This window comes from Acinonyx jubatus, chromosome X (assembly GCF_027475565.1).
Source record: "Acinonyx jubatus isolate Ajub_Pintada_27869175 chromosome X, VMU_Ajub_asm_v1.0, whole genome shotgun sequence".
NCBI lineage: Eukaryota > Metazoa > Chordata > Mammalia > Carnivora > Felidae > Acinonyx > Acinonyx jubatus.
Genome location: NC_069389.1, coordinates 20117477 through 20130032, shown reverse-complemented (window position 1 = coordinate 20130032; position 12556 = coordinate 20117477). Strand labels below are relative to the sequence as shown.

Here is a 12556-nt window from a genome sequence, read left to right as displayed (position 1 = left end):
GAAAATCTAACCATTTGCTGGGGAAAGAAAGGTATGTTGCACATCTCAAAGGCCCCTACTGTTTTTTGGCCAAGAAGACATCGGGAAATATTTAACTTCCCACTCCAGGAAAATGTTAGAGGTATTTAGTAATTTATTCCCAACAGTGAAACTATTATATACTGACACCCATGCCCTAGTAAGAAAGCAAGCAACGTTGGTACAACTCAAATGGTCCGACTGGAATCACGTATCATGTCTAAGAATGAAAGTAAAATAATGACTGCCTGTGTGATGCTTAGGGAAATAATCTACCAGTGAGTTAGAACCCCAACTGTTCAATCAGAGGCAATATAAATATGGACCTGTATATGTATATACAATATAAATATAAATATAAATCTGTAAATGGAATAGTTTGCTGTAATTTTTGTGCCATTCACTGTGGCAGAAAGTATAATCTGGGAAAAGACGAGACACTGACCAGGAATAGGGCTCTCCTTGAAGGATATGAAAGATACCACCAGGGGCCTCAATCAAACCTGGCTCTGCCCGTAGGGGAAGCATGGAGGTAAACTGATCCCCCCACATACCATGAAAGTGAAATGGGCTAGGTGAATGCTGCCAGGTCAGTTTCAATTAATGTCAGGTAAGCCACCCACACTCCCCTTAACACGTTTTCCTGTAAGTTAACTAATTTATCAAAAAGAATAAGTGGGCAGGTACAGCAAGAATTTCTTAAAAAATATGGAAATAAAGAATCGTCCTTACCAAATTTCAACACAAATTATGAGGCAAAGGTTAACATATACTACTTCGTTAAAATCAGAAAAGCTGTCCTACTGAATAGAATCCACAAATATAAACTACTCTGTGAACTTAGCATGTGATAAAAACAGAAACACGGCGAAAGATTTCAGGCCTTAAGAACTGTTGCTATGCAACTAGAAAACAGAACAGAGCCAAACTGAGTTAGCTGCAAAAGTCCCATCAGAAATGGCAATAAATTCCAGAGGGGTTTAGTAACAATTTGCAAAATGCTATAGGTGATAAATCTGACCATGATAAAAGCACTGTAATTGACTGAGCATAAAAAAACTCAGACTGTGCACTAAACAAAAAGGAAACTAGCATTCAGTCATAATACATGCAAACGTATGGGCAAAAGCTGGAAGACTATCACAAAAAAATGGATGGAAGAATTACAGGTGATATTCTTTCCAAATGCCTTTAATTGCATACTCTGATAATTACTCTACCAAAAAAGGGAACATGGTGGGCAATGATACTTACACAGTACAATAGGTTACCATGCCAAACAGATACAAGAATTCATGAAAATGTTAAAACTCCAGATTCTAGTTAGTAAGCGGTCAAGGGCACTTTACACACAACAAAATGCAGAAAATAAACCACACAGGGAAAAAAAGTAAAACACTTAGCTTCTATGTTACCTATTACACAATTAAAATCATAACACCTCACTGTGGCAGGGCTGTGGAGAAACTAGAACCCTTAAACTTTCCCTTTCACATGGTCACTCCCCCCAGGGGCACATACCACATAGGTAAATCATGGATTACCTGGAAAGGTCTTAGCTAACTTCATGTTACGCTTCAGAGAGCCAATACAGTATTTGCTTTCACTGGCATTTGGGAGAAACAGATCTTCATCATTTAAATCCAAATTTTAGAGCAATCACAGCAAAGGCTCCTTTAACAGGCTGCCATTAGCTTAGACTAGAGAGAGGTACTTCTGTAAAGGGCCACACAGCAATCATTTGTGGCTCTGTGGGCCAAATGGCCAACTTTGCTTTTGTGGAGGGACAGAAATCACAGACAATATGTAATACATGGGCATGTTCCAATAAAACTTTATTTACAAAAACAGGCGAGGTCAAAACCCAGAGAGTGTTCAAGACAAAGACCGGAACCCTAACATCAACTATGGACTGTGATGGGCCAATGTTGGTTCATCAATTGTAACAAATGTCCCCACACTGGTGCAGGATGTTGATGGTGGGGTGGAAGGGCTGTAACTGGGGAGGGGCTGTGCATGGGCGCTCCCTGTACTTTCTGCTCAATTTTGCAGTGAGCCTAAAATAATTTTTTTTAATATAATTTATTGTCAAATTGGCTAACATCCAGTGTGTAAAGTGTGCTCTTGGTTTTTGGGGTAGATTCCCATAGTTCATCGCTTACATAGAACACCCAGTGCTCATCCCAACAAGTGCCCTCCTCAATGCCCATCACCCATTTTCCCCTCTCCCCCACGCCCCCCATCCACCCTTAGTTTGTTCTCTGTATTTAAGTCTCGTATTGTATGCTTTCCTCCCTCTCTCTTTGTAACTATTTTTCCCCTTCCCTTTCACCATGGTCTTAAAATTACTCTTAAAACTAAAGTCTATTAATTAAAAAACAAAACAGGGGACTGGCCCTCAGGCTATATAGTTCGACATATCTTCGAATATGGTATTCCAAAAACAAAAAGCATTTGCCCAACTCTGACGTCAGCTTATCAGCGAAGTCAAATAACGTAACGCCCATACAATATAAAGAAAAAAGGAAAAGCGATAATATTTTCTCATTCCATCCAGTAACAAATCCATAGTTTCTCAAATCTTGCCAATAGCCTGAATTTCCTAAAGCTTAGTGGGAGAAAACCACCCAAGAGGTCAGCAAGTGTGGCCATGCCGCCCCTTCAAAGCTACAAAGAGTCGCACACAAAACTGCAAAGACAACGAAGCCAAAGCCTCAACTTTAGTGCCCAGAGCCTGATAAACCAGATTATGTTGAAATCCAATGCTATCTGATCACTAAGGACCCAAAGGGCCAATTCTGTCTTTAAACTTAAATACTGATCAAGATGCATGAAGCCAAGTTAGGTATCTTTACCCTGACTGAAATCGTTCTCTTCCCCTTTAATTCTGAACAGTTGGCTTCTGTCTCCAAATAGGTTAGTCTAATTCTTGGCAACTCTTCACAGCAGAAAAACCTTCCTGCTTAGAGAAAAGGTGTATCACGTACATGTACATACAGGTACAAAATAAAGACATTCGGAAACAATGCAATTGTTTTTCCTTTTTCCTAACATGATAATTAAAAAAACCTTTTCATTTCCTCCGTAAATAAAACCACTCTTCTCTCCAGTGGTAATCAGGCTTCGAAGAGCAAAAGGACTTAAAAAAAAAACCAAGACTTTTCAAAGACAAGTCATTTGAAACCAAAGTCAACTTTTCAGCAGGTAGTGGAATCTTAAAATACTTTCTAAAGGAAAACAGAAAGTGGCTGGGCCCTTAAACCTCAAGAACAATAAAAATAAGGAAATTGGCTGGTGCCTTCTAACAACTAAAGGCTCCTAGGTTCAGAGAACCAGTGTGACTGTGGCAGACATCTTTTCTGTGAAAAGAAGCCAGGACTGTCAGACAACCTGCTTTCTGGTGGTTTTATTTGGGAGATGCTATATTTAAATGTGGGGACATTATGAAAGGTTTTTATGTTTTTATTCGTTTAATATTTACTTATTTATTTTGAGTGGGGGAAGGGCTGGGGTGGGGGGCAGGGAGAATCCCAAGCAGGCTCCAAGCGGTCAGCAGAGCCCAACACGGGGCTCGAACTCACCAACTGTAAGGCATGACCTGAGCCAAAATCAAGACCAGGATGCTTAACCGAGTGAGCCACCCAGGTGCCCCTATGGAAGTTTAATCTTATATACTAACTGACTAAAGTAACAGGGTGTTTCACACCCTTTATATGGAGCCAGTAATCACCAATGACAGAGCGCCCCCTCTGCAGACAGCAGACAGCTGAAGAAAGCGTGAGAAGTTCCAAAGGGGTGAGCGCCGCCCTCTAGAAAGAGACGGTTGTGAATAGAATAAAATAAAATAAGAGGAGGCTGGAGCAAACACCTTTAATACCGGTGCAGCTGTGCAAAAGACAAGTGCAAAGGAACTGGAAAATAAAACAAAAGGGGAAGTAAGTCTGCAGGAAGGGGATCAAAATGATGAATGAAGGAAACAGAAGTGGCCAGAGTGAGACGGGAAGATGAAAAGCAGGTCCAGATGAAAATGTGAATCATTTCCTATGAACTCATTCAAGATTCAGAAGGTTCTGTCTTTAATGTATGTCTTAGTCTGAGTTCTCCTTTCCTTAGATCACTAAGAGAAGTTTGAATTCCTAACAACTCCTTGACGGAAAAAAAGAACCCAAACCTTTGCAAATATAACAAAGAACCACCATGAGCATGAGCTGCCCTTCAAAGACAAATTAATCCCCAAATCCCAAGAGTAACAGGTTCATAAGGAGAACACTGTGCAAGTTCTGTTGCAAAAGAAAATCAATACGTGTTCATTCTGAACACTAAAATGTGATACTTCTATCACTCCTACTAAGGAATCAATGTATACTATCTGAAGCCTCACTGTCCAATAGAAACATAATGTGAGCCACATGTGTATTTGAACATTTCCTACCAGCCACATTAACTCACAAAGAAACAGGTGAAAGTTGGGACAGTTTATTTAAACTAGCCAAACAATCCGAACATATCCAAAATATTATGTCTACATGAAATCGATATAAAAATATATTGAGACATTTTGCCAATTTTTACAGTAAGTCTTTGAAGTCCACCGTGTATCTTATACTTTTAGCACAACTCAATTCAAAACCTAAATTTCTACCAGAAATAAGTGACCTATAATTAGATTTCATCATTACACTTAAGGTAGATTCACATATCCAAACTGTTCTAAACAGAGCTAAAAGTTTTCCACTTAACTGCATCGAGCATCCAGTTTAAATTGAAATTGAAATCAATTCAGTTTCTCTGCCACACTAGCCACATTTCAAGTGCTAACTAGGCTCAAGTGGCTAGCGGTGACCTTACTGGACAAAGAGGGCCTAACATAATCACAGGAACCAAAAATTCAAACCTCACTGTTAAAATAACTATAATAAAACAGCAGATAAAGATATATAATACAGCAGAAAAATTGAGGTATTAAAAATAGAAAGCAACAGAAAATTACAGATGATGGATCTTTCATATCAGCAAACATATGTATCGGTTAAACTTCACCACATAAAAGGAAAAGTTTGATTCACAAAGCAAAACCTAACTTTATACCACGTTTCAGAAAGACTGAAAATAAAGGACTAAAAATTAAAAAACAAAATAAAATAGCAATGCTCTACCAGAAAATGTAAACACGAGGAAAATGGGGATCTAGATCTCAATGTCAAATAAGGTTGAGTCCAGACTTAAAAGCATTAAACTAGTAAAAGGGCAGCACTCTGTATTGCTAAAGGCTACGTCTCACAATGAGGGCATGACAGTTAAGAATGTCTAAGCAACAAACAAGATAAAGGAAATACTACTATAAGAGAGATAGGGAGAAACAAAATTCTATGACGAGAATTGAACTTCTCTCAGGTCATGATGGATCAAGTAGATAAAATAAAAAGTAAAGGTATAGGAAATTTAAATAACCTAATATGGCAGATACGGAATATCAAACTCTGTAACCTGAGAAGAGAACATCATCTTTTTGCTGCCCAAGGAACATTCACAGGAAATGATCATACACGGGCTACAAAGTAAACATCAAGAAATTAAAGGAATAATTCAGACAACGTTTGCTGATCACAATGCAACAAAACTATCAAGAAAATTAAAATACAGGATGCACCTGTACCGAAAATTTAAAAGGTCCACCAACTCTTAGTTCACAGAAGAACAAAAATCTGAAGATGCAGAAGAGCAGGGAGGAGAGAGGATCAAATACTGTACATGTCAGCAGCTAAGCAGTGCTCAGAGGACTAATTGGAGCCTTAAATACTAAAACAAACAGCCAAAGAGAAAAGAAACCAAATGTCCAACTTGAAAAGAAAAAAGAAGAGCAAAATAAACCCAAGGATATTGAGGAGCTCAGAGGGCATTAACAAAGTCAAAGTGGACATTAATGAACTAGAAGACAAAAGTCATAAAACTAATAGAGGAATCCAATCATAAATTCCCATGTAATCTCATCAAAAAGGGGAGGGGGGAATATAAAATAGAGGAACAGCCACAGAGAAAATTAAGACTGCTAAGAGACTACTATCTCAGCTATGCAAATGGACTTAAAACCTCAATGACTAGGACAATTTTCTAAGGAAATATAAAATGGACTCTAGAAGAAAATCTATACAGATCAATAGCACAAAATACAGAAAGAGCAACAGTCCCTAAACACACTAGGTTTAAAAGGTTGCACAGGGGGGTTCTACCAAATCTTTAAAGGACAGATCATTCGAGAGACAAATTGGTCTTAATATAGAAGCAAAAGGTTTTTTTCTAAAACAAGCATGTCACCGATAAGAAAATCTAACAGACTGCACGTACACGCAGGATCTACAGACAGCACGTGGATATTAATATAATGAACCCAGGAGTTCAAGAGTCAATTCTTGCTATTTCTGTCTATACTCAAAACCTCCCATAAGAAAAAAAAGAAAATAAAAAATTGTTTACTCGAGGAGAAAAAATTCTCACTAGATACCACTTTTCATTCATCGAAAGTTTGAAGACAATTTGGTAAAAGCAGAGGAAAATAGGTGGTACTTCCAGAAACTTCTAGCGAGAGGATAAACAATCTCTCTGGAAAGCGATTTGGCAATGTGTGTGAAGATTTCAAATGCGCACACACTCTGACGTAGTAATCCCACATTTAGGAGTATGTCCTCTATACATACTCGTACATGCACAGAATGATCCACACAACTCGCCGCAGCATTGGTTGTCACAGCAAAGACTGGAAAGACCTAGTAGCCATAAAGAGGGAGTTGGCTAGTGAATTCTAGAACACTTATATAAACAAACTCTCAGAAGCCCTAAAAAAGAAAAAGGAAGTGCTGTAGATAAAGACTGGAAATCTCTAAGGTACAAAGTTTTAAAAGCAAGGTACGGACAGAACTATAACGAGTTGCCGTTTATGCAATAAATGGGGAGGCTAGTGGACAAAAGTAGGAAGGTGACATTTCTGTCTACGTCCTGTTGCGTTTTTGAAAAAAAAAAATGTTTATTTTTGAGAGAAAGAGACAGAGTGTGAGTGGGGGAGGAGCAGAAAGAGGGAAACACGGAATCAGAAGCAGGCTCCAGGCTCTGAGCTGTCAGCACAGAGTCCGACATGGAGCCCAAACTCAGGACCTGCGAGATCATGACTTAGGCTGAAGTCGGACACCTAACGGACTGAGCCACCCAGGCGCCCTGAGCACTTTTTAAATTTGAAACCATGTAACTCCAATCTCAGATCAAGAGAAAAATCGCGTTTTTAAAAAAAAATCCCACCCTTTAGGAAGCACTATTGCCACTATAAACTCATAATCCATTTAAAACACTATGCTTGCTATACTTGCTCCCTGTGCGGAAGGCCATATTTCAGGTAAAGACTGAGTTCAAGAAACTCATTATTTTATTTAGTTAAAAAATTTTTTTAACGTTGTATTTATTTTTGAGACAGAGCATGAACAGGGGAGGGTCAGATAGAGGGAGACACAGAATCTGAAACAGGCTCCAGGCTCTGTGCTGTCAGCACAGAGCCCGACGCGGGGCTCGGACCCACGGATCGTGAGATCATGACCTGAGCCGAAGTCGGCCGCTTAACCGACTGAGCCACCCAGGCGCCCCTAGAAACTCATTATTTTAAAGGGCATAGAAAAAATGGCACACATATGAAAGGGCAACGGTATTCTAGATCGGACGGTCATCTAATTAGCGGTTCTCAATGCTGGTTATGCTTAAGGACAACCTGGGAATCTTCAAAAAATACCAGTGCCATGCACCCCACCTGCAGGCCATTTACATGAGAAGTTTGAGGTATGGGACCCAGGCATTAAACCCAGTACTTTCCAGCAGCAGTCCTCCACAAAGGGTGATTTTGCTCCCCTCAAGGGTATGGCGCTGTCTGGAGACATTCGGTTGTCACAACTGGTGACATCTAGTGGCTAATGGCATCTAGTGGGTAGAGGCCAGTGACACTGCTTTAGTAAACTTCCAACAACCCACAGGACACACTCCCAACAATGACCTGTCCCAAATGTCAGGAGTGTCGAGAATGAGAACCCTTCCTTTAAAATAAAATCACTGGGGTGCCTGGGTGGCTCAGTAAGCTGGGTGTCCAACTTTGGCTCATGTCATGATCTCATGGCTCTTGAAAGTTCGAGCCCCATGTAGGGCTCTATGCCGACAGCTTGGAGCCTGGAGCCTGCTTCGGATTCTGTGTCTCCCTCCTTCCCTCTCTCCCTCAAAAATAAACAAACATTAAAAAACTTATAATAAAAATAAAATCACTCCTTCTGAAGTAACAACCGGTTTTAATCCTCACTCTTAAACAAGGAAGATAATCTCCGTATTTTACTAGTGTGGATATACTAATATAATAACGCTATTTCGGGGCACCTGGGTGGCTTAGTCTGTTGAGTGTCTGACTCTTGGTATCAGCTCAGATCATGGACCCAGGGTCGTGGGATCAAGCACCATGTTGGGCTCCACACTGAGCATGGAGCCTGCTTAAAATTCTGTCTCCCTCTGCCCCTCTCCCCTGCTCGTGCTCAAATAAATAAATAAATAAAGCTATTTCAGTGGCCATAGAAACTACAAGTTATTTGTTAACATGGTTATCACAAATACCGTAACACAGAATCATGTGTATATACTTTCTTTGGTTCCTGTCTGATTACTCAGTCAAAAATGTATGTCCCGTTTGTAAAGGAGCCAGGGAAAAAAATCGTAAAGGTCACCAAACGGTGGCCTGGAGGTCAACATGGTCCACGTATCTACTTTGTTTGAGCCTCAGTTCTTGTCTTTTCATTTTGAGAGAGAGAGAAGGCGCATGAGGGGGAGGGGAAGAAATGAGGGGGAGAGAGAACCCCAAGCAGGCTTGGTGCTGTCAGTGAGAGCCCATCGAGGGGGTAGAACTCATGCACCTTGAGATAACGACTGGAGCAAAATCAAGAGTCAGATGGTTAACCTACTGAGCCACCCAGGTGCCCCTATTTTTTTAAAGATTTTATTTTTAAGTAATCTCTACACCTAAAGCATGGCTCCAAGTCATGACCCCAAGATCAAGAGTTGCACACTCCCAGACTGAGCCAGCCCGGCACCCCGAGCCTCAGGTCTTTTAAAATATACTGAATCATGGGGCGCCTGGGTGGTGCAGTCGGTTAAGCGTCCGACTTCAGCCAGGTCACGATCTCGCGGTCCGGGAGTTCGAACCCCGCGTCGGGCTCTGGGCTGATGGCTCAGAGCCTGGAGCCTGTTTCCGATTCTGTGTCTCCCTCTCTCTCTGCCCCTCCCCCGTTCATGCTCTGTCTCTCTCTGTCCCAAAAATAAATAAACGTTGAAAAAAAAATTTTTTTTAATAAATAAAATAAAATATACTGAATCAGTGCCAATCAACCACCCCTCTGGGAGCCAGCACATACCTGGGAGTCTGCCACAGTCCCCACCTGGCTGGCTTCATGTAGTCATTTGCTGCTTCCCAGCTGGTCCTTGAAGCATTTGAGGTGGCCTTTATCCAGTTTCCACCAATCATAAGAAGGCATTCAGCCTTTTTACTCTTCTTCCTTCTCACCTTAAAAATATCCCCACATCTGTTCTAAATTCTCAAACTCCTACATTATTTGCCAAAATAGAACTATCAAGAGCTAGAAGAACTAAAAGAAAGGTAGAAGTTGAGACGGTCTCTCTTCTTCTGCTTGTTGTCATTAAACATAGGCTGCCTGCCACCTGTCTCTGGATATGACAAACTAGGCTTGTAGTTTCTAGCAAATTCCACTACAATTATATATAGCTCTTCTGTGGGCTTCCTTATAAGGAAAAGACTTCAATTATTAGGCTTCTTCCATTATCCTAGATTAGTGTATCCCTCCACCTCTCCCAAAATAGGTCAGAAGCCTTTTATGGGAAATATCTATCAAGAGATTTGGTTGTTTTCTTTTGAAAGGCTCATCCCTTTTCCTTTGAAACTACAATCACATATTTTGGGAGTTGTGTTTTACAGATTACCTGAAACAATCCACACGTTTCATTCATGAGGAAAACGAACCCCAGTGAGGCTCACTTAGCCAAGGCCATCCTCTTGAGATAGTGGCAGAAAAAAATTAGAACATTTATTCCCAGATACTGGTCCCATGGGGTTTTCCACGCTAACACTATCCTCCACTGTGGTCTTCCTACTCAAGTAACATTCTTGCAAGACATCTCTTAACACGGGGAGATACTAGCTGCTATAGGAATAAATCAACCGAAATTTCGCTAGCCTATCACAACAGCTATCATTTTAACTTTGAGGGTGGAAGAAGGAAATTCGGGATTTCTGGACTCCTTCTGCTCCTTTTACTGTGAATTAACCTAGCCCGGTTCACCCCCGATGAAGCTGACATCTTTGGAATCATCTCTAAACCATAAAGTGGGGATGGGAAACACGCTATTTATAGCAATGGTGGCATCTTCTTTCTAAATCCTGAAGTCAGGGGCTGCTTCAAACCTCTAAAACTCTCACAAGTGGCCAGAGATAGTGAACGACTGAAAAGCTTTTAGGGGGGAAGCTGAAGATGCAAAGGTCAACATCTCATTGAACTTTGACTTTCCTCCTGATTCTCTGGCAAAGTGGGTTCTTAAAATTTAATCTGGCCTAACTTTAACCTATTCCTCTCTTCCTACCCCAACTTTTTAAGTATACACACAACATCGCATTTTGCCTGCCAGATCCTCCCTGTATGTTCTACCTCCTCTGCACTTGTAGTTTTTATTCCCACCTGATATGATCCCTTTACATTCACATAAAATTCATTAAATGAACAGACGCCCCATTATTTTCCCTTGAGAGCGCAGGGCATGTTTGCTGCCCCATTTTATTCCCCTCCAAGGATGCTGACCTCCATTCGGACACCCGGGTGCGCACATTTGTTTTACTGTCAGGTGTCTCACAACCAGCTCCCTCGCCTCCAGCGACTGCAAGTATTCGCTCAGTGGCTGAAAAGGCACCACTCTGGGGAAACACGATCCGGTTAACATAAGGTGGTGGCATCTATTCCCATTTCAGCTAGGCCTCTCAGACAGGGTGAGGGCCGGGGCTTCTGCGCTCCCACCTTCATCCGTGTGAACTGCCCACCAGCCCACCCGACGGGGGGACAAGGTGGTGGGACACAAAAGGAGAGGCGCGATGAAAGGTGCTGGCACTGAGACCCGGGGTGTATCAGACCCTGCTCTGACGCTAGGAGCCCACGCGTCCCCTCCTCCCCAGCATGTAAGGCGTTCGCAGTCCAGGCCTCTAACTGCTTTAACCTAACACGAAAAAGACAACAGTTCGAGTCCTGGCGCTCCAGGCACACAGGAGCACCTTAGGGCAAAAAAGGAACAAAATGCCATTGCATAATGTATTCGACCTCAAGATGTTTCTAAACAGCGCTTACCCAACAACAACAGAAAGGATCTAACAAATCTAACAAAAATATTAAAAAGCCACCCACATTCCGCTACTAAGTTTTAAGGGCGGTGAGGTCTGTGTCAAGTAGATTTGAAGCTACCGAAGCAGGTCTGGGGCGTCCCGCCCGACAAGGGTCCTCGGACGCGGTTTCTGGGTTTTCAGGTAAAGCCCTGGCCGGTGTGTGAGTGCCAGGCCCTGCCCCTCGGCGCCCTGAAATCCGAGTCCCTGGGAGAGACCCCGGGCATCCCGGAGCCCCGCCCGCGGTTCCCACGGACTTTGCCCCGAGGCCGGGGAGACCCGCGGCGGGCCTGGAAGGCAGCGGCCCCGCGTCCCGGGGGCTGTGGGGAACGTGGCGACCGTGGGGGCCCGCGGCCCCGCACTCACCGAAGTCCAGGAACTGCTTGATGGAGAGCGGCGATGGCGAGAAACGCGAGTAGCGCTCGATCTGCTTAGGCACCGGCTGCTTCAGCAGCCACCAGAACAGCCGCATCCTCGCCGAGGCCGTGCACCGACCAGCCGAGACGCCTAGGCAGCCGCAGGAGCCAGTGCAGCCGAGCCGCGCGGATCGAACACGTCTGCCGAGCGCTCACACCGGCCCCCACCTCGGCTCCGGCGCCGCGGGTGCAGCCGCCGCAGCAGCAGCAGCTCCCGGGCCGCTGCCGGCCGCCCGCGGCTTCTCCAGGGCCCGCCCACGGGGGCGGAGCCGGCCGCCGCACGTACGCGGCGCACGAAGGGCGCGGGGGGCAAGAGGGGCGCGCGGCCGCACGCGCCGGCCGCTGATTCGCCGCTGCCGGCCTCGCTTTCTTTTGCTTGAGTTCTCCCAGAAGCCGGCACCTCCCACCCTGGCTCCTGGCGCTGAGCCCCGCCTCCGGCTAAGTCCTCCGCTGCCGAAAGGTAGCGAAGGTGCCAGAGGACTGTGAGGAGGCCTGGAACCCACACCCAGAATCCAATCCTGTGCCTCGTTCCAGGCCCGCCTCAACCGCAGGGACCTCTTCCGGGGGGGGGGGGGGGCCTTCCCTGGACGGGCTGGCGACTGGACTTCAGAATTCTCGTTGCAGCTTGACACTTTAATTTTCATGTTCTGTTTACCACTTAACTATACTGGCT

The 12556-nt window shown here is 43.7% G+C and overlaps 1 protein-coding gene across 2 annotated transcripts in view; it reads right to left on the bottom strand.

The window, feature by feature from the left end:
• PDK3 (pyruvate dehydrogenase kinase 3) overlaps nt 1-12119 on the bottom strand; it is a 66253-nt gene extending 54134 nt beyond the window's left edge. The window contains exon 1 of one of the 2 annotated variants that reach the window (XM_027054685.2): nt 11834-12119. In XM_027054685.2, coding sequence (XP_026910486.1) covers nt 11834-11939 — 106 coding nt within the window. In that variant the 5' untranslated portion in view covers nt 11940-12119. The remainder of the gene's footprint in view (nt 1-11833) is intronic. The other variant, XM_027054684.2, reaches the window with a different exon arrangement.
• Nucleotides 12120-12556: the final 437 nt, after the last annotated feature.